The 23504-nt window shown below is 40.2% G+C and overlaps 2 protein-coding genes across 3 annotated transcripts in view; one reads left to right on the top strand and one right to left on the bottom strand.

Moving 5' to 3' along the window:
• Positions 1-23504, bottom strand: part of ACYP2 (acylphosphatase 2) — a 203312-nt gene that overhangs the window by 40970 nt on the left and 138838 nt on the right. The gene's annotated exons all lie outside the window — the stretch shown is intronic.
• On the top strand, positions 12979-16735 carry TSPYL6 (TSPY like 6). Its single transcript, XM_038006933.2, has one exon. It carries the CDS (start codon positions 14557-14559, stop codon positions 15781-15783), a length of 1227 nt encoding a protein of 408 aa, XP_037862861.2. The 5' UTR covers positions 12979-14556; the 3' UTR covers positions 15784-16735.

Genomic DNA, 23504 nt, shown 5'->3' with positions numbered 1-23504 from the left:
CCATCTCAAAAAAAAACAAAAGAAAAAAAAAAAGTGATTTAAATTAGCACTTACAATACATACCAGAGTAAGATCGTAGTGCATTAAAGAGTTAAATATTTCCTTTAATTTTTAGCAAAGCTAGGAGAAATATGCATCAAATATTTATGAAATCTTTAGACAATATTTTTGAAAAGCTTGTGGCAACAATGGAAATCACAAAGAAAAAAATAGCTTAAAAACATCAAGAAAAAGTGATTTTAACATAAAAACTAACAATGATTAAAACACACAAGAAGGTAAACATAATTAGGAAACAGGGAAGAAGTTAGTATCTACAACAACTTAAGGACTTATCCAAATCTTCAAAAATATTAAAATCTCAAGAGATAAATGGTCAGAGGACATAAACATAGTATTTGTAATATGAAGAAATTCGAGTAAATTAGATGTATAAATAAGTTCTTGGAAGGATATTTATAATAGCAAAAAAACTGGAAAGAAAATACCCAGTATAAATTACAGTGCATCAACTCAGAGTGTTACGTAGTCATTAGTATTATTAGGAAAACTGGAAATTTTGTTATTTAATATAATACATATACACACAGAAAAACAAAAATGAAAATTGTTATGATACAGAATAGTGGAAAAATGGCTTTTCTATAACATTGAGGTGGAACAAGGGAACAGCTGTACTAATTATTGAACATTATTACTGATTTTAATACTTGCATTTTTCAACATATATATGATAGCAAAAAAGTTAAACAGAAGAAATCAGGGATATCAGTGCCAAATGGTAAGTTATTCAGCTTCCTAGAGTTAGGATCTTTTGCCATGCCAGAACCTTTACAGAGAACACTCACATTTCCCAAAGGCGCTGGGCAAAGTGAGGAACACGCTGTGGGAGTCACCAACCATATGTGATGATGGTTATACCTTTGTCTCTGGAGCCTTATTCTGGGATATCAGTGTCACCAGTTTGTCTTCCTCCTTCCTGATGTTTTATTCTTTTTTTTTTTTTTTTTTTTTTTTGAGACGGAGTCTTGCTCTGTCGCCCAGGCTGGAGTGCAGTGGCGGGAACTCAGCTCACTGCAAGCTCCGCCTCCCAGGTTCACGCCATTCTCCTGCCTCAGCCTCCCGAGTAGCTGGGACTACAGGCGCCCGCCACTGCGCCCGGCTAATTTTTTTTCTATTTTTTAGTAGAGACGGGGTTTCACCATGGTCTCGATCTCCTGACCTTGGGATCCGCCCGCCTCGGCCTCCCAAAGTGCTTAAAGTTTGCAGTTTGCCTGGATTTAGATAAAGGTCTTCATATTTTAACTGTGAATTTATTTCTTGTATGTAGCTCCTAACATATTTCAATATCCTCTTTACCATCCCTTGCCTTCCTGTTTACTGTTTCTCATGTAAAAGGCATTGTTATAGATTAAGAGTTAACAGCTCAGGCCGGGCACAGTGGCTCATGCCTGTAATCCCAGCACTTTGGGAGGCTGACATGGGATAATCGCTTAAGGCCAGGAATTCAAGGGCAGCCTGGGCAACATAGGGAGACCCTGTCTCTACAAATAATAATAAAAATCAAAAGAGTTAATAACTTGAGTAATGGGCACAGTTTCAATCCTGACTCAGTGTGTGACCTTGGACAAATTACTTATTTGTAAGCCTTGGATACATTTATAAGTAAGATGGAAATGATGACACAAACTTCATTGGGTAATTATGAGGTTTAAATTAAGAGATAATTCATGTAATGTGCTTAGTGTGCTACCTACTTATAACATTGTGAACTCTCAGGTTATGACATGAATATGTCACTTAAATGCCTTTCAAATTTTTAACTATTAAAAAAAAAAGAAAAACAATCTTAAAATAATTGTTCTATGTTTTGTTTTTTGAGATGGGGTCTTGCTCCAGGCTGGAGTGCAGTGGTGCCAACATGGCTCACTGCAGCCTCAACCTCCTGGGCTCAAGCATCCTCCCACCTCAGCTTCCCAAGTAGCTGGGACTCCAGACACATGCCACCACTCTCAGCTAATTTTTTTTTTTTTTTTTTTGGTAGAGACTGGGTCTCACTATGTTGCCCAGGCTGGTTTCGAACTCCTGCGCTCAAGTGATCTTCCTGCCTTGGCTTCCCAACGTGCTGGGATTACAGGTGTCAGCCAATGCACCCAGCCAGTTCTACTTCTTTCCACACATTGGGTAGATCACTATAAGAAAGTCATGGTTTAATTTAAAAAGTCAAGTTCCCTTACTTTGCTGTCCTTTGTTTGCCTTTTAAAAGACACCTTGAACATGGAATAGTATATAAATAAATCAACCGGGTTTCCTTAATCACCACACCTAAGTAAACTGTATTTACTAAAAACAAAGATGACAAGAAGGAAAATGCATTTACTCAATTCTGGCTTTATGACTTTAGTAGTCCAACAACCTCATTTCAACTACTGAAGTCTGTCAAATGATCAAAACCAAAATATAGAACTATTTGTTATAGTTCATATTTAAACTCTTGAAAATGAATCTCAGTTGAAAAGTTCAGGTAGGGAGGAAGGGGCATTTCCAAAGGAATTAAATGTTGTGGTTCAGGTTCAAAGCAACTATGGCTGGCAGAAAATCAAGGCTTTCCATATTGTGTCTTAGGTAGTGATAGCAACTGGGGTGTAGGTTTTGTATATATGTATTTTTAAAATTTGAAATTGGTAAATGTAATATGAGCATTACTTGGACTTTATTTGAATTTATTTGAATTTCAACAGCTACCAACAGATGTGCTTAGCCTGAATAGGCCCCGATTCCCAAGTAGCACAATATTTCAAATCTATTTTAGATTCTGAAACAAGAGCCGATTCCAGGAAGACAGCTCTGAACCTTTTTCCCAGCTGCAGAAATAACTCTGCTTGTTGCTCCTCTGACCTACATCAAGGGAAGCTGCTTGAAAAGATGTTCTGCCAACAATCATTTTACCGTTGTAACCCACAAGTGGAAAAACAAACTGTTGGCTCCTCTTCAGAAAACCTATTCTCACATCGCCAGAATCAGGTAGATAAAGAAAGCAAGCCATAGAGTTCTTTTAATTCCTGTCTTTTTCCAAAATCACCTTTAAATTTTTGTTACCCCAGGGAGGCCTATTCATGGTGTGTATGAAATGGGGCTTATATGTCAACAATTGGTCACTATTAACCTTCCCCCGAATAATTAAATTCATCTAGGGAGGTATTAGGACCACTCTCCCCCCAGCTCCCAATTTCTTCTCCCTCCTTCTGTTCCCACCCCTTACTTTAGGATGTATGAGCCCTTTTCATTTGAAAGTAAAAACCTCCCACCTGAATTCTCCTCTAGCTGTTGCCCTATCTTGTTTCTTTTCTTCACCAAGCTTCTGGAGCTGATGAATTCCTATTAAGTCAAATGGAAATTCTGAATTTGCTTTCAGACATAATAATGTTTTTATTGGGAGCCTCTTTGTGCCAGGCACTCTTATAGGCCCCTAAAAAACATTTTCCTGATGAAAAAGTATATGAATAATGCATGCTCATTATAACAACTCAACAGTACAGAAACAGATAAACAGAGCATCAATGCCTCTCCCCACTCAGCTCCATATCTTACCATGTCCACCACAAGAGATAAGAATTATTAACCCTCTTTTGTAGCTGAGAATGGCTCAGAGAGTAGCCCGCAGAGTTTAAAAGGAAGAGCTTTAGGGTCAGATTGCCTGGGTTCATTTCTTGACCTTGCCATTTCCTATGTGTCCATCTGCAAATTAATATTTCTGCACCTCGCCCGGGCACGGTGGCTCACGCCTGTAAACCCAGCACTTTGGGAGGCTGAGGTGGGCAGATCACGAGGTCAGGAGATCTAGACCATCCTGGATAACACGGTGAAACCCCGTCTCTACTTAAAAAAAAAAAAATCAAAAAATTAGCCGAACGTGGTGGTAGGTGCCTGTAGTCCCAGCTACTCGGGAGGCTGAGCCAGGAGAATGGCGTTAACCCGGAAGGCGGAGCTTGCAGTGAGCTGAGATTGCTCCACGGCACTCCACCTGGGCGACAGAGCAAGACTCCATCTCAAAAAAAAAAAAAATCTGCACCTCACTTTTCTTATCTGTTGAACAGGGCTAATGATAGTACCTGCTTTATAGGGTGTTGTGATGAGGATGTAATTTGCTAAAACAAAATTGTTGGAAAAACATTTACTATCCAGTCCCTATTTTAATTTCCTTCACTGTCCCAAAAATGCTTTTGAAAGTTTTCCTGTCCCCTACCCCAAACAAGGATCATATACTTATATTTTTGAAAGAGCATGGGCATGTCCAATGGGTTGTGGTAAATGGTTGAGTGTGTTGGTGGATCTTGTTTACTCATATTTTATTCAGTATTTTTGTATCAGTATTCACAAGTAATACTAAAAAGTCTTTTAGTTGCAGACCATAAGTTCTGGTATATGACGTTTCCATTATTGTTATTTTGAAGGTGTTCTGTAATTTATTTATTTCCTTTTTGACCCAAGAGCAGATTTAGAGAGTTATTTATATCAGCAATTACAGAACTGTTCTCAGAACATGCTGCTCACACTCTACTTTTTGCAATACATTAAGGTTTTTTTATGGGCATAATAAATTCTCAATTTTTGTGAATGTCCAATGGGCATGTGAAAAGAAGGGGTATTCTCTATTTTCAGGATGCTGAGTCCTAGATAGCAAAAATAATGAGAGCTAATATTTATCAAATACTTAATACATGCTAAGCTTTGCTCTTTAGAACAATTCTGTGCTTCACAACAATTCTGGGAGGTAGGCATTATTATTATGTCAGTGTTACAGATAAGGAAACTGAGGCACAAAAGTAACTTTCCCAAGGTTATTTAGTAACTAAGTGCAGTTTGAGATTTGGACTCACCACTCTTAACCACTACATTTCAACTTACTTAATCTTCATATCACCCCTGTATGTAGATATTGTCTGTGAAACAGAGGAAGAAAACTCAGGCTCAAAGAGGTTAAGCATTTGCCCAAAGTCATAATAGGTCACACCCTGCATTCTTCCCCTCTCTCCTTGGTATTCCTTTCAACTGCCTCATCCATTGTCAAAAGGAGAGTAGGATGCTGATATGGTTTGGCTCTGTGTCCCCACGCATATCTCATCTTGTAGCTCCCATAATTCCCATGTGTTGTGGGAGGAACCTGGTGGGAGATCACTGAATCATGGGGGTGGGTCTTTCCCATGCTATTCTCATGATAGTGAATAAGTCTCACAAGATCTGCTGGTTTTAAAAATGGGAGTTTCCCTGTACAAGCTCTCTCTCTTTGCCTGCTGCCATCCATGTAAGATGTGACTTGCTCCTCCTTGCCTTCCACCAAGATTGTGAGGCCTCCTCAGCCACGTGGAACTGTAAGTCCATTAAACCTCTTTCTTTTGTAAATTGCCCAGTCTCAGGTATGTCTTTATCAGCAGTGAGAAAACAGACTAATACACAGGCTTATCTTTTGACCCCCTACTTTTTATTATACAAATTTTCATACATATATAGAAAGCATAGTATAATCAAATAGCTACATGATTCCACCTAGTTAAAATTTGCTATATTTTCTTTCTTTTCCTCCCTCTCTCCCCAGCAGTTTGTTTTTGGCATTGTAGTTGAACTTTGTGAAAGTAAGTTGCAAATATCATAACACTTGACCCCTAAATGCTAAAATTCCTCTTCTGAGAATAAGAATGCTGTTTTCTACACTTATAATGCCATTTATCACACCTAAGAAAATTCATGTAATTCTTTTAAACATTTTACTATCCAGGCCCTTTTAAAATTTCCTCCACTGTCCCAAGAATGCTTTTGAGAGCTTTCCTATCCCCTACCCCAAACAAGGATCATATATCTTGTTAAAACAACTCACTACCTAAATTTATACTTATATTTTTCAAAGGGCATTAAGATTTCTACTTGTTTCTATATAATATGCATCCACCCATCTCCAGACCAGCATTCCTTTTTGGGCAATTACCTTGGACCTTCTCCCTTTCCTCCCACCTTGTTTTTTACATCTGAGTTTGCTGCGCTGTCTGTCTGGCTTCTGCCCTTCCTGGCTAGTCTCCTGTTTCTGCCTTCTTCATTCTAAGCTCCCTGAGCAGGATCTGAGAGGTGAAGCCAGCTGGGCTTCTGGGTCAGGTGGGGAGTTGGAGAACTTTTCTGCCTAGCTAGAGGATTGCAAACACACCAATCAGTGCTGTGTGTCTAGCTAAAGGTTTGTAAATGCACCAATCAGGAGGATGTGGGCGGGGCCAAATAAGAGAATAAAAGCTGGCCACCCAAGTGAGCAACGGCAACCTGCTCAGCTGTCCTTCCATGCTGTGGTAGCTTTGTTCTTTTGCTCTTCACCATAAATCTTGCTGCTGCTTACTCTTTGGGTCTGCACTACCTTTATGAGCTGTAACACTCACTGAGAAGGTCTGCAGCTTCACTCCTGAAGTCAGCAAGACCACAAACCCACCAGGAGGAACAAACAACTCTGGACGCACCACCTTTAAGAGCTGTAACACTCACTGCAAAGGTCTGCGGCTTCACTCGTGACATCAAGTGAGACCCTGAACCCACCCAAAGGAGGAAACTCTGGACACACCATCTTTAAGAACTGTAACACTGTGAGGGTCTACAGCTTCATTCTTGAAGTCAGAGAGACCAAGAACCCACTGGAAAGAACCAATTCTGGACACAGATCCATGCCTGTTTCATTCACTACTAAACATCTATCACCTCCCTACCACACAAAAGGTGGTCAATAAATAGGCACTTACTGCTCTTCCTGTGCTATTTGGATTTGATGACAGAATCTGGCTTCCTGGTTTCAACTAGTGATTGTAATATCTTTTCTCAGTATTCTGGCAGTTCAATATATGGTGTATGTTAAAATAATGAAATTCTGGTGTATTTATTTTACTGTGATTATTCAATACTCTAAAAGGTGCTGAATTATCATCTTGAAACATATGCAAAGAGTTATACGCTATATTAAAATTTTAAAAGAATGAAGGAGTAACTCTATACTCCTCAAAAAGAAAGAGAAAATAACAATTGACAACCCAAACCTTTTTTTTTGACAGGGTGTCATTGTCACCCAAGCTGGAGTGCCACTGGCAATAATAACTCACTGTAAGGTCGAACTCCTGGGCTCAAGCAATCCTCCCACCTCAGCCTTCTGAATAGCTAGGACTACAGGTATGCAGCACCATGCCTGGCTGATTTTTAAATTATTTCGTAGAAACAGGGTGATATGGTTGGATATTTGTCCCTGCTCAAATCTCATGTTGAAATGTAATCCCCAGTGTTTGAGGTGGAGCCTGGTGGGAGATGACTGGATCTTGGGGGCAGTTTCTTGTGAATGGTTTAACACCATCCCCTTGATGCTGTCCTCTTGACAGTGAGTGATTTCTCACAAGACCTGGTCACTTAAAAGTGTGTGGCACCTCCCTCTCTCTCCTGCTCTTGCCATGTGATGTGCCTGTACCCCCTCTGCCTTTTGCCATGATTGTAAGCTTCCTTAAGTCTCCCCAGAAGATGAGCAGATGCCATATCATGCTTCCTGTAAAGCCTGTTGAACCAATTAAACTTTTTTCTTTATAAATTACCCAATCTCAGGTTTTTTTTTTTTTTTTTAATAGCAATTCTAGAATAACCTAACACACAGGGTCTCACTACCTTGTCCAGGCTGGTCACAAACTTCAGCCTCAGGTGATTTTCCCACTTTGGCGCCCCATAGTGCTGGGATCACAGGCATGAGCCACCACACCCAGCCCCTAAACCTTCTATCACATACATAAATCTTACTCCTACTTCTAAGACCTTTTAACAAAATGGAATGTGAATGGGACAGTAATTAATTAGGTTGATATAGTTGTACCTAACCTATATCCAAACAGGATAAATTAAAGATAAAGATAAAACTAGAAATGCTTTACTTGAAACAAAAACTACAGTTTGCCATCCATAAAAATTGTGATTACTTTTTTTTTTTTTTAAAGAAATAACTAAGATAGATTATTCTAAAATGACAACTCAAGAAAATACTAGGAATTAGAGCAAAACAACTCTGTTCACCTCTCTACTACCAGTGTAGAAACTGAAAGCTTTTATAGCAGCTGGAAAAAATTTGTTCCAAAAAATACTCTTATGGTAATGATGACACTATCAATGCACTTTGTTTTTTTCATTTTCCATTTTCCATGATTAACCAACTTACACATTTACTGTAGTATCACTTTCTTTTCTAATACTTAACAAAGTTTATCTAAATTAGGCTAGAGTGATTATATATGTCTAACACTTAGATATTGGAAATATATTTTATAATATATATTTAAAATTTTGCATTTAAAACGTATTATTTAGTTTCACTGTTGTATTTCCTGAATTCTGAACACTTTTAAAATAAAAGTCTGACATAAATACTGGTATTTTGGTTTTGTGTAACATAAACACTGTAACAGTGGTTGCGTCATTTTGCTCCTGTATCGCATTCACTGGTGGGGACACTTGGCACTAGCCAGAACACAGGCCCAGTCACAAGCCTGTGGCTCTGCTCACCCCTGACTGAAACACTCTGGGGCCAGCTTATCAGGCCAGGACTCTACATAGACTTTTTAGACTTTTACAGTTTCACCAGGCACAATCATGTATATTTTCTTTCTATGAGTGCTACCTTAGTAGAAAAGGATTAAATCATAATTTATTAACTTTGCTAGGGTAAATCATTTCCCATGCCCTGGTAACTCAAATATTTTTCTCCCCTCTTATCTATATTTACATACAAGAAAGATGACTGCAGCTGTAAAGCTACTTGGTTAATCACTTAAAACTTCTTTTTGACCATTTCCTTTGCAAACAGTTTGATAGACTTTCCATGGGAAACAGAAGAAATTAGCAAAATGTACATCTCCCTCTCTTGTTTACCAACATTCTTTTGAATCTTAGGAAAGTGACATGTTGTATTCAGGCCCTCAGCTTTCTAAACTGGGTGGCCTAGTTCTAAGAAAAATAGTTCTGTATGTTAAATCACTATATAAACAAAGTTGTATAAAGAATTTAAGAGAGAGGGATCCCTTTCAAAACAAGAACTGAAAAACAGTATTTCAGGAGTCCAAGGAAAACAAGACTATACAATTCACAGGCTCCTTTCAATCATCTAATATACAGTTTATCTTTTAAAACATCATGCTTTTTCTGTTTCCTAGAGAAAAACTCTTTACAACTCCTCTATGATGTGCAGATTAGTGGCTAAATTGTACTCTTTCCAAGAAGCCATATTATTCTTCCTTCCTTTACTCATTTTTCTTTTTTCTTTCCTTTTTCTCCCTCTCCCTCTTTCTCCACATCTCTATTTCTGCCTCTAGTTGACAAAACATTTCAGAGATTTTATATAGCTCTCCTTGTTCTCCCTTTTTTAAGGAAAAAAAAAAAATTATAGCCAGAATATTTCAGACTCCAAAGTTGAAATTGTATATTATTCTTTTCAATAGTTTCTAGTCCATGCCTTAGAACAAAGCAGAATGGAACCCCAAAAGAAAGTAATACTTTACAATGAACTCAAAGAATAATATCACTACTCACTTTTCCATTTTAAAAAATATTTCCTAATATGTGTGTACCTTTGAGGAGATGTATAATACCAGGGTCTGTGACATTAAGAAATATAAAATTCTAAAGGTGTCTGCCTTCCCACTAACTGATTTTATCCAAAGGTGGTGGTGCTATACCTTGGCCCTAGAATACAAATCCAGCTTTGAGTCTCCTGTCAATGGTTTGGACCACCTATTGCTCGAAAACGTTGCTACCCTCATGTCATTCCCTCTCATTTCTCAGGTTTTTTAGCTCCTGCCTCATTCTCACTTCTCTCTTGTCTTATCTGTCAGTGATTTCAGTATACACATAGACTATCCTTCCCACCCCGTCCTGTTGGCTCATTGACCTCCCCTGCAATGACCTTATCCTCTATCTGCCTCATTAGAGACCAGCTTGGATTCATGAATAGGATTCTGACTAATCTCTTGCAGGTCATTCTCAAACCACTGTCTCTCAGCCCTCTAGATTATTCTCCCTAGGACTTGACCCCAGGAGACCTTCAGTAGCCTGAATCTTCCAATTCATTGATCAGACCACCTTTTCACTGATCTCATCCTGCATGTCTTCTGTTCCTCCAGCTTAAACTCTAAGATCAATTCTTATAATTATTCTCTTGTCCTTCTTGTTTCAGCTCTAAATCCAACTCTGCTTATTCACACTGCACCTGTAAGTTGAATGTGGCTAGAGAAAAATTCATAGCCATGCTGATGGGTCTCACTTTGAATTCATGAATTCAATGTTGTCTGACAATACTTTAGGTCCTGGTCTAGTCACTCTTCTCTCTAGACAACTATTTCATACCTTCTTCTCTGTCCTCAGACTCTACTGCCTCTTGCCCCATTTCCTCATACTCATTTGATCATCTTGCTTTCTATTTCACTGAGAACAGTGAAGCAATCAGAGGAAGATTTCATAAATCTCACTATCACTTTTACCTGTTTACCAGCACATACACCCTCATACTTTGACTTCCTGCCAGTTACCACTAGTGAATTTGTCATGCTCCCACCTAAAGCTGACATCTCCTCCTCCACTTAGGTACTAGATTCCACCTCCTCTTGTCTATTCCAGGACATCCCTCCAATAATGCTTCCTTCTATCTCTTACATCATTAGTTTCTGCTCCCTACTGGATCATTCACATCAACCTGCTTCTTTACACATGCTTCTTCTCCCATTTTAAAAACACGTTCTTTGCTCCATTTCCCCACCAGCTATTATCCCATTTCTTTGAAGCAAAACTTCTCAAAAGAGTTGTATATTCTTGCTGTTTTCACTTTTTCGCTTCTTGTTTTCTCTTAAACTTATTCCAGCCAAGCTATTACCCCACCACTGCACTGAAAGTAGCTTGACTACTCTTGTCATGATCCCATTTCTTTGTTTCTTTTTGGAGAAAAATTCCTCAAAAGAATTGTCAATATTCAATCTCCAATTTATTTCCTCCCTTTCCCTTTCAAACATATTTCAACCCCCACCACCACTCCACTGAAAATGCTCTTGTTGAGTCACCAGTGACTCTTTGTTTTAAAATCCAACGGTCAGTTCTCAGACTTCATCTTAACTGACCTGTGAGCACCCTGTGACACAGCTGAACACCTTCCTTTACACATTCGGCTTCAAGCACATTGCACTCATTTGGTTTCCTTCCTACCCTGCTGGTCTCTCTTCAGTCTTCCTTGATGTTTTTCCTTTTTTTCTTGACCTTATAATTTTGGAGTCTTCAGGGCCCAGCTTATCAGGACTCACTATCTTAGTGTTCTTATCCAACCCTTTGGCTTTAAATTCCATGCATGCTGATTATCCCAAAATGTGAATACCTATCTCAGACCTCTCCTGAGCTCTAAACTCATTATGCCCAATTGGCATCTCAACTCTGTTGTCCAATAATCATCTCAAACAATATGTTTTTTTTAAAAAAAAGATAACTCCGATTTTCCTGCAAAGATCTTCCTCATTATAGCCTTCACCACTCTGCTTCCAGTATCTCCATCCTAACAGTTGCTCAGGTCAAAATCCTTGGAGTCATCCTCGACTTCTCTCTTTCTTTCATACCCCATGCTGGGAGGTGGGGCCTTTAAGAGATGATCAGGTTGGTAAGATGGATTTAAGTCTTTGTTGCAAGGCTGGATTACTTCTTATGGGAATGGATTAGTTTTTGAGAGAGTGGGTTGCTATAATGCTGAGTCAGCCTCTTTTGTCCATTCTCTCCCAGGTGCTTGCTAGCTCTTCTGCTTTTTTGTCATGCTACTTCATAGCATAGCATATCGGACTTCTCAGCCTCCAGAATTGTGAGTTAAATAAACTTTTCTTTATAAATTACCCACTCTCAGGTATTCAGTTACAGCAACAGAAAATGAACTAAGAGATCCCATAGCCAATTTACCATGAAATCAGGCTGACTCTACCATCATACTATATCCACCATCTACCTCCATCGCTACCACCTGGTCTGAGAAACATCTTTTACCTGGGTTAGTGCAGCAGCCTCCTAAAAGATCCCCCTAAATCTACCATTGCTTCCATACAGATTATTTTTCACCCAGGAGTCAGAGTGATTCATGCAAAACTAAAGTCACATTTTGTGTCCTCTGCTCAAAATCCTGTAGTAATTTCCCATTTCATTAAGAATAAAAGCCAAATTTCTTACACTATCATACAAGAACCTACTTGATCTAGCCTCCCTCATTCACTTTGCTCCATCCACACTGGCCTCCTTGTTATTTCTTGAACATTCCAGGCATGCTCTTGTCTTGGTGCTTCTGCTTAGCACTTCTCTTCCTGAAATGCTCTTCTCCAAGATTTCTACTGGCTGACTCCCTCAACTTCTTTGACTCTTTGCCAAAATCTCATCTTTTCAATGAGGCTTCCTCTGACCACCCTATTTCATACTACAATCTGCTCCCCACTCCCTACCCCCTGAACTTTCCATCTCCTTACTCTATTGTTTTTTCCATAACACTTATAACTTTCTAATGTGCAATATTATTTTCTTGTTATTGTTATCTTTCTCCCCTGCTAAAATGTAAACCCCAAGAGGGAAGAAATCCTTGTTCTGTTCACTGTTATATCCAGAGGGCCCATAAGAGTACCAGGCACACAGTAGGTACCCAATAAACATTTGTTGAATGTTTAATATAAACATTTGTTGACTGTTTAATAAACATAAAAATGGATTATGTGTACCTCGAATGTTTGGTAGTAGTTGTCTCAAAATCATTTGAACCTCACGCTACTTTTGTGGAAAGATTTTTTTAAGCTACTGATTCCATTTATTTACTGTCTCTAGGTCTATTTAGATTTTCTATTGCATTTCAGTCCTTGTTGATAAGTTATACATTTCTATGAAGCCATATATTTCATCTAAGTTTGAAAATGTACTGGCATAAAGCTGTCTAACATCCTGTCTTATATTTCTTTAAATAATCAATGTGACTATGTTTTCCTTTCCAAATACTGTTTATTTTCTCTTTTTATTTTTAATCTTTGGTTGATACTCTGTATTGTCTTACATAAATTTCTGTTTATTATTACCTTTTATCTATGTCCTTTGGCCTAACTCTATTGGTCTTTTGTTTATTACTCAAATTATTTTTCATGATGAGTGATACAGCAGTTGCCAATATTTCCAGTTTCCTCCTTCCAGGCTCAGGAGAAGATTACACCTCCCTGTCCTTTTAAAGTTAGACAAGGTCAACTGACTAGCTCTGGCCAATGATTTATGTCACTTTTGATGGAAACATTTAAAAACCTATGAATGTGGAAAGATGGTCTTTTCAATAAACAAGGCTGGGTCAATTAGATATTCATATGGAAAAAAACAAATTGTGACCCTACTCATAAAAATGAATTCCAGCTGGATGGCAGATATAAATTTGAACAATCTTGGTGAGATAAGGTTTTTCATTTTTTAATTCTTTTTTGAAATAGAGATGGGGTCTTCCTATGTTGCCCTGGCTGGTCTCCAACTCCTGGGCTCAAGTGATCTTCCCACCTCCGCCTCTCAAAGTGCTGGAATTACAGGTGTGAGGCACTGTGCCCAGGCAAGAGATAAGATTTCTTAAACAGAGCAGAAAAACACTAAGGTAGAGCGGGAAATGACAAATTGGCACATATTAAGATGAAAAACTTTTGTTCCTCAAAAGGTACCATTAAGATGAAGAAAAAGTAGGCCAGGCGCGGTGGCTCACGCCTGTAATCCCAGCACTTTGGGAGGCCAAGGTGGGCAGATCACCTGAGGCTAGGAGTTCAAGAACAGCCTGGCCAACATGACAAAACCACATCTCTACTAAAAAAAAAAAAAAGAAAAAAAAAAAAAAAAGTCTGGGCATGGTGGCAGGCACCTGTAGTCCCAGCTACTTGGGAGGCTGAGGCAGGAGAAGCGCTTGAACTCGGGAGTCGGCAGCTTCAGTGAGCTGAGATGGCGCCACTGCACTCCAGCCTGGGCAACAGAGCCCGTCTCAAAAAACAAAAACAAAAACAAAAACAGAAAAAACCAAAAAAAACCCAAAAAACAGAAAAAGTAATCCACAGAGTGGGAGGAAATATTTGTAATATCTATACTTGAAGAATGACTAGTATCTAGCATGTACAAAGGCTTCCTACAAATCCATATGAAAAAGAACACCTGCCCAACAGAGAAATAGGGAGAAGCCTCAGATACTGCACAAGAGAGAATATCCTAATGGCCAAAAAACATATGAGAAGGTTCTCAGTTGATTAGGCTTTGGCTAAATGCAAATTAAAACCGCCATGTGATACCACTACTCATCCAGCACAATGGCTAAAATAACGATGCACAGGACACCACCACAGACTCGCGAGACTAGGGGGTGGGTATCGCGAGACTGAAGAGTGGGCGGTGCAAATAGTCGAGGTGTTTACTCGCCATTTTGTGTGAGGAACGTTGACGGGACCCACCATTGTGGCCTGGCGTCTACCGACTGCCGCCCTGGCCGCTACCAACATGAGCCTCCTGGAGAGTCCTCACAGGCCTGCTACTCTCGACCATGCCCCGGAAGACCCGCACCAGGGCCAGAGGTCCCGAGAGAAGAGTAAGGCGACACAGGTAATGGCAGATGTGTTTGAGGGCCGCTTGGAGCCAGTCGTGCTCCCACCGCCCCAGCTTCCAGAGGAGGGGGTCACGCCCCAGGATCCCGCAGATAGTGGCCATACTTTCCACATCTTGGTCGATGGGAGTCGCAGTCGTGGAGCCATCGAAGCTGGACAGGAAGTGACTCTACCACCCGCGGAGGGCCTAGAAGCAGCCTCTATCTCGCTGACAACTGACAGCAGTCTCAAAAATGGCTTTCCGGGTGAAGAGACGCCCGGCCTAGTTGGGGATAAGGCTGTAGAAACTTGTGGTGCAGGGAGGTCGGAGTCTGAAGTGATTGCAGAGGGGAAGGCTGAGGACGTGAAGCCTGAGGAGTGTGCCATACTCTCAGCCCCAGTGCATGAGAAGCCAGGAGGCGAGGAAATGGACATGGTGGAAGGAAACAGAGCAACAGATGAGGTAAATAGTGATGCGGGGCCTGGGCCCGGGCCCCTGAACGTGGGTCTCCACCTGAACCCCCTGGAGTCCATCCAGCTGGAACTGGACTCCGTGAATGCCGAGGCTGACAGGGCCCTCCTGCAGGTGGAGCGCAGGTTTGGGCAGATGCATGAATACTACCTAGAGCAGAGGAATGACATCATTCGCAATATCCCGGGCTTCTGGGTCACTGCTTTCCGCCACCACCCACAGCTGTCTGCCATGATTAGAGGCCAAGATGCCGAGATGTTGAGCTACTTAACCAATTTGGAAGTGAAGGAGCTCAGACACCCTAGGACAGGCTGCAAGTTTAAGTTCTTCTTTCGAAGAAACCCTTACTTCAGAAACAAGCTGATCGTCAAGGTGTATGAGGTCAGATCCTTCGGCCAAGTGGTGTCTTTTTCCACTCTAATCATGTGGCGCCAGGGCCATGGACCCCAGTCCTTCATTCATAGGAACCGACATGTCATCTGCAGCTTCTTCACCTGGTTTTCAGACCACAGCCTTCCAGAGTCCGACAGGATTGCTCAGATTATTAAAGAGGACCTCTGGCCAAATCCACTGCAGTACTACCTGTTGGATGAAGACGCCCATAGAGCTAGACGTCGCCCGATGAGGGAGCCAGTGGAGATCCCCAGGCCCTTTGGATTCCAGTCTGGTTAACCTTTGCCTTTGGAACTACTCCTGCAGAAGGTCCCCTGCCACCACGAGCTGGACCTGTGCTTGGGCAACAGCATTAGGTATGCCCTTTACATTTTTTTGTTCTGACTTTCCTCTACCCTCTGTTTAAACTTTCCGTTCTCTCAACCTGAAGATTGATACCTTGGTGGCTATGCTGCTTCCCTTTCACCTGGTTGTCTTGCTATTCTGCATTAACATCACATGCTCCCAGCCGATGGGTTACATCCTTCTAAGCAAAGCGAATGATGCTGTAGATTATACTGTCTTTACCTTTGTTTGGACTCTGTTTGTTCCCAAGACCTCTGGTCTGGCTCCTATTTGGATTTCTAGTTGTGTCTAAGAACCTATTCGGCTCACCCTGCTCTGCATCTGACAGTACAGGCACAAGGACTGTGGACAATTGCTGGGCATTAATGAAGTCAAGGGAGAACAGCAGGGGGCAACTTGGTCTGTGTGAATTATGGGACTCCATTACTTTTCCTGAGACTCTGGTCACCTATCGCTGCCTGCTACTGGCTATGCCCACCACCTTGGGCAGCTCCCTGCTGAGTGAACATATCCCAGACCACTGCCAGCTCCACTCTGTGGTTTCTAATCAACAGGGATCTCCACAACACTGGTGGTGGACACAGGTTTCCTGTCAGCACACAAAAGACTCCTTCCTCTTCCAAAAGACCTCTCAATTCTTTGCCACCACCACCCTCGTCATTCAGAAACCCTACTGTCAGACAAATGGTTGAGGGGACATGTCAGACCCTATCCTCATGGCAAGGTTAATATGTTGGTGTTCTTGACAAGTACCAAGCTTTCTCTGCCACAACCAGTGGATTCATTGAAAATCTAGGTACTTTTATTTTCCTCCCTTCCTGAACCTAATGAAGTGCCAGAGTGAGTGTACACTTTCTTTTCTCTCATCTCTCATAAATCTCTTCTGTCTTCCTTTAAAAAAACAAAGTAGTAGTTCAGAAACATCTGCAGAAGCAGGCTTTTTAGTTTCTTTGTCATGTCCAGAAGCAGGCTGTTCTGTAAAATAGACTGCCAGACCTCTTATTCTCCCCCATTCTCCTTTCTTTTCAGCCCCTCATCCCTCTTTAGCAATTCCTAGAGGGTTTAAAGGAATACAGAGCTGGATGGAATGAAAGGTGATTTCTAGTTCAGAGTGGATAGAAGAATGAAAGAGATTGTGATGGGTGCTCTAAGCAGGAAAAACTGAACAAAAAGGCAGAAATGATTCAGGGTAAAATCGGGCCTAGAATTAACACTGGGTTGACTAGTTATGATGGGAAGAGAAGTACTTTTTTTTTTTTAGTATTCACATAGAAGAATAGAAGATGGTTGGAGTGTTAAATATGTTGTCTAGAGAAGGGTTCTTTGAAGAAACACTGTAATTTTGGGTGTTCTCTTTCTTGTTTGCATGTGGCCTTATTTATGTGGAAGATTAATACTGTGTTATAATATTTTCTCTTTCTGTTTACTAGGAAGATTCAGCTGTACAGATTTTATTTTACTTTCAATTAGGAACATTTGGAATAATATCAGCCTTTCTTTTTTGTACATTATATGGATATGGATATTCATGACAGTGTTTTCAGCCTGATCTTGTTTCTGTTAAAACCGTATCTTTAACATTTTATTTTGAATAACTTGGTCTTATCTGACGCTGAAGACTGGAAACTATTGTGTTCATGTATAAATAAATTACAAAAAATTTATGGCTCTCATTGTCTTTCTTGATAATTTGTCCTGGTAACAACTTAGTAATTGACATGTCTTTTTTTTCAGTTGTTTTGTTTTGTTTTTCAAGACAGAGTCTTGCTCTGTTGCCCAGGCTGGAGTGTAGTGGCATGATCTTGGCTCACGGCAACCTCCCCCTCCCAGGTTCAAGCAATTCTCCTGCCTCAGCCTCCTGAGTATCTGGGATTACAGGCTTGTACCCACCATGTCCAGCTAATATTTTTAGTAGAGATGGAGTTTCACCATGTTGGCCAGGCTGGTCTTGAACTCCTGACCTCATGATCCTCTGCCTCAGCCTAAAGAGGGGAAGTGCTTGTGAGATTGCTTTGGGAAACTGGAATTATACCATGGGCATATTTGTCTTATGCCAATGGTATAATTCTATTATGCCAATGGCATCTTTCCTTATGAATGGATGAATGGTAAAATTAAAGCATATCACTGAAAAAAAACAAAACAAAGATGATGGAAAATAACAGAGGTTGAAAATAACAGAGATACCAAAAGGCTCATATACTGCTTATGGGAGAGTAACTTTGTACAAATACTTTAAAAAGTTGTTTGGCCACCGCATGTTCTCACTCGTAGGTGGGAACTGAACAATGAGATCACTTGGACTCGGGAAGGGGAACATCACACACCGGGGCCTATCATGGGGAGGGGGGAGGGGGGAGGGATTGCATTGGGAGTTATACCTGATGTAAATGACGAGTTGATGGGTGCAGCACACCAACATGGCACAAGTATACATATGTAGCAAACCTGCACGTTGTGCACATGTACCCTACAACTTGAAGTTTAATAATAATAAATAAATTAAAAAAAAAAAAAAAAATCTGAAAAAAAAAAAAAAGTTGTTTGGCAGTATCAGTGTATACCCTCTGATCTAGTTCTGGGAATATACCCAATGGAAATATATACATATATTCACTCAAAGACATGCATAAAGTATTTATAACAACACATTTTTAATAGCTGACACTGGGAGCTGCCCTAATGTCCATCAATAGTGGAAAAAATAAACCAATTTTTAAAAATGTTCACACAATGGAATACTATAAGAAAGAATTACGCCTACATGCAATTATATGAATGATTCTCACAAATATGTTGATAAATATAAGAAGCCGGACAGAGTACATGCTATATAATTCTTTTATGTATGAAGTGTAACAGCAGGTAAAACTAATCTATGGTGGCAGAAGTCAGAATAGTGGTTACTGCCAAGGACCGTGATGGGTCTGAGATTTACCCTTCTTGCAAGCTTAACCTTAACAAGTTAGCCTTATGTGCTAGGTCAGAGACAAAGGACCTTACAACTCAATAGTCAAAAGAGTGTCAGTATTTTCACTGGTTCCCTGAGCTCTAATTCCCACAAGGCAACATAAAGCCAGGTGACATGTGTACATACAGTGGATTGTGTTAAAGGAGAGGAACTCCCGTAGGGAACATAGGGAAGCTGAATCTTTTATAATGGGCAGTAAGCATGCCTGTCGTTTTCGCTTTGAAGGGAGACATCTCTGTTATACTAAATAGTAAGTAAACCTGTTCTTTGTTCTCTAAGGGACATAATCTCTATTTTCAAGACTCTTAAGCACACCTGTGCTTTGCTCTGGAGACACTGTCTTCCAAGGCTGACTCGAAAAGACATTCTGCACACATGCAGTCAGTGCCTTTGCTCACAAGATATGCAGAAACACGAGACACATGGGAGAACTGTCTCCCAGTAAACTTTGGGGTGATAAGTTCTTATTGACTGGAAGGAAGTATGAGATGGTAGATTCTGAAGGGCTGGTGATGTTTTGTGTCTTGCTCTGGGTGCTGGATAAATAAGTATATTCAGTTTGTGAAACTTCAAGTTGTACATTTAGAAAACGTACTTCTCTGTATTTATATTGTACTTTAATATTCTTGTTTAAGAAAAACAAAAGAAACCCAAAGTAAGCAAATAAATTCAAAACAAAACAAAAAAAAAACCACATTTTTCTGGAACCCCTCTGCCAGAAAAAGGCCAATTTAAAAGTATGCTGCAGATCTTTTTGGGTAAACCATGAATTGATATGTGAACATTGTAACAGGATCATTTACTAGGCCACATTCAAATGGCTAAAATCCATTTTCTAAGAATAGAAACACTGAATTATCTAGGCATGGGCCATCAACTCTTAGTATTTACAGTGCTCCACTCATTTTGTCAACTGACCTTCATAAGGGTTTTTCAGTTATAAACAGTTCTTTAATAATGGCTCATGATGATTCATTTTTATTTCTTCCAGCCAAATATATCATAAAATCCACATTTTTTTATGTTGTTCAACAGGGATGATGCTATTCTGAAGCCTGTAAGATGGTCTATATTTCTAAGTTTCATGTCTTTTCAGGCCTCCCTCTTTGAGGTATAAATATTTCATTTGATAATTAAGAGAGAAAAAAATTTTCAAACAATACCTATGGCATATGCTATAGACGATTACAGTATTAGTACCAACAAAAACTTCTGTAGAACTACAATGAAATCATTTGCTTTGGCTTATTTGAGCAAAATATTTCCACTTCTGTATACAGCAATGTATTTGGGGGATAATAACCATTGAAAATGAGGTTTTTCTTTTACATAAAGAGTATGAAAACAATAATGTATAAGATTAACTTACTGCCTTTGAAACATAAGGTAGGTTTAATTAGGCTTTTTATATGAATTCATATCACATAATATAAAGTGGCATCCATATAGATGACTTGCCCTGTTTTCCAGTGGCACAATTTTCTCTTTGCTATTGGTAGCTATAAACATATGAGATACAAGATACTTCCCCCCAGCCCCCCTCCCCTGCCCCAAGATGGAGTTCTGCTCTGTCGCCCAGGCTGGAGTGCAGTGGTGCAATCTCGGCTCACTGCAACCTCTGCTTCCTCAGGTTCAAGCGATTCTCCTGCCTCAGCCTCCCAAGTAGCTGGGATTACAGGCACGCGCCACCACGCCCAGCTAACATCTGTATTTTTAGTAGAAACGGGGTTTCGCCATGTTGGCCAGGCGGGTCTCGAACTCCTGACATCATGATCCGCCTGCCTCGGCCTCCCAAAGTGCTGGGATTATAGGCGTGAGCCACCGTGCCCAGCTAAGATAGAAGATATTTTAAGAAAAGGGGTCCAGAATTCAAATTTAATCTGGTTTACTAAGATAGATGAGGATGGAAAAGGTAGGTGATATCCTTACATTTAGCATTAAACTAAAATCTAGAGCATAAAATAGAAAGTGCACTGAGCTACAAGTCAGGGGTTGGGGTCTCTGCCATAAACCAGATAATAAGCAAACCACTTAAGGATGAAAACTATGTCTGTGAGTTTTTTTTTTTTTTTTTTTTGGAGACAGGGTCTTGGTCTGTTGCCCAGGCTAGAGTACAGAGGTGCAATCATAGCTCACTGCAGCCTCACCCTTCCTGGGCTTAAGTGATCTGCCTCAGCCAGCCTAGTAGCTGGGACTACAGACACATGCCACCATGCCCAGCTAATTTTTTTTTTTTTTTTTTTCTGGTAGTGATGAGGTCTCACTGTGTTGCCCAGGCTGGTCTTGCACTCTTGGGCTCAGGCAATCCTCCTGCCTCGGCCTCAGAGTGCTGGGATTATAGGCATGAGCCACTGTGCCTGGCCCATTTTTGTCTTTTTAGTAAGTTTTGAAACATAATTTCTTCTAAATCTAAAGATTTACCTACCCCTTAAATATCAGTTTTCCATAAGGTTCTGTGACCTCGCTCTGGCTTTTCTTTATGCGCTTTCTAAGTGACTTTACCCATGCCATGGCCAGAGCATGTAAATGACAGAGAATGTAAACTAGAGCCATCACCTTTGAAATAAGGACTCTTTTTTTTTTTTTTTTTTTTTTTTTGAGACGGAGTCTTTCTCTGTTGCCCAGGATGCAGTGCAGTGGCGCGATCTCAGCTCACTGCAAGCTCTGCTGAGGCAGGAAATAAGGACTCTTAAATTGGAATCTCCCTTATTCCAGATTAGGGTCTGACATGTCCATTTGCACAATGCTTCCAGAATTGTTCCCTTTCCATATCTATTTTCACCTTAATATCTTTTGTCTACATTATTGGAAGTCTGAGGAGTCCCCTTCCTGAATATTATCTCTCTTTTCCCATCATTTACACTATTGACAAAGTAATCATGTCCCTTTTGCTCAGATGTCCTTGTCAATGCACTATTGCCTGCAGAAGAAAATCTAAACACCCTACGGTTGCATCCAAGATCAGCTACAACCAAGCCCCTACCTAACATTCTTACCAGAGTCCACTCACATGGAACGCCTTACTGTTCCTTAAGTAGCCCATATACAGTCCCAATTCTGTGCCTTTGCTCATGATGTTCCGTAACCTTGGATTCACTTGCCCACCTCAACTATGGAAATCACACCATTTCTTCTAAACTCAAAGGCCATATCCTCTAAATCACCTTTCCAAAACCTCCTACCTCTTGTAGCATATATTCTGTAGAATTTATAATTCATACAAATGTAGACTGAACTTAGTTCGTTACATATGTTAGTAGTTTATATTTGTCACTCAATTTTAAGTTCTTCAAGGGCCAAGATTATGTTTTAGTTATCTTCTTTTCTTCTATGATGAGTAAGAGATAGTCCCTGTTCTCAAGCAGCCTACAGCCTAGCATAGGAGACAATCTACAGTGTGACCAATTCCAAACTTAAGTGTAAGCATGGGGCTAGGGGACCACATAAGAGGGACATTTTCCCCACCTGAAGGTTAGGGAAGGCTTCCTATAAGAAGTGGCTTCTAAGTTCCATTCTAGACACCATAGTAGACTCTTAAGTTTCTTCAGAGTAGGGGGCTATCTTTTCATCTATGTATTCCTAGAGCATGGTATTATATCTAGCACAAAATGGACCCTTTAAAATTACTTGGAAACCATCATTCTCAGCAAACTATCACAAGAACAGAAAGCCAAACACCACATGTTCTCACTCATAGGTGGGAATTGAACAATGAGATCACTTGGACACAGGAAGGGGAACATCACACATCGGGGCCTATTGGGGGGTGGGGGGATAGCATTAGGAGAGATATCTAATGTAAATGACGAGGTAATGGGTGCAGCACAACAATATGGCACATGTATATATATGTAACAAACCTGAACATTGTGCACATGTACCCTAGAACTTAAAGTATAATAATAATAAAAAAAATTGAAGTATATTTTGAGGTGTTCAGTGGCTCCAATGAGCTTTCTGCTTTAATTCCAGATGTAACCAACAGCATTTGGAAGACAATGTACTTTGTCCAGGAAGAGCAAATAGCAAAGAGTCTTTTTGGGTGGGGAAGGGATTATGTCACTGTCTAGAAATCTCCTACAATAAACTTGGCTTGTCAGCAATGGCAGGCTGGAGGAAGAATGCACAGCCAAGCAACACATGTGAAGTCCCAGAAGTGGGATGAGAAGAGATGGATAAAATGGGAAAATCTCAAGGAGAGAGCACAATGGAAGAGAAAGAATGTTATAGAGAAAAAGTGTTAGTGTAACATGCCCCAAAAAACACTGGTATAAGACCTAAGAGACAGTGTTCCAACTTGTCTTCGAATCTAATTTTAGGACTTTGGGGCAGGGAGTAGTTACAACCTTCCTGTGTTTGGAATTCATTGCTCATGATGGGAGGAAGGTAGACTAGAGGGTCCTAAGTTTCTTGCCTTTTAGAGCTTTTATCCTATCATGGTACGGGTACATAGCCCTGGGGCTTTACTATGATTTGGAAATATGTTGAAGTCAAGGTAGAAGTAAATGTATACTTTCTTAACTTGATAAAATATACCTTGATCCCAAAGTAACCATTATGCTTACCAGGACAACACTAGAGGTATTCCCACTCAATTCAGGAACAAAGAAGGATGGTTATTTGTCACCCTCATTACTTAACATTCTAGATATTAGATATTAGACAATATAATTACTAAGAGAAA

The sequence above is a fragment of the Chlorocebus sabaeus genome, chromosome 14 (assembly GCF_047675955.1).
Source record: "Chlorocebus sabaeus isolate Y175 chromosome 14, mChlSab1.0.hap1, whole genome shotgun sequence".
Classification (NCBI taxonomy): Eukaryota; Metazoa; Chordata; class Mammalia; order Primates; family Cercopithecidae; genus Chlorocebus; species Chlorocebus sabaeus.
This window is presented reverse-complemented; position numbering and strand designations above follow the sequence as displayed.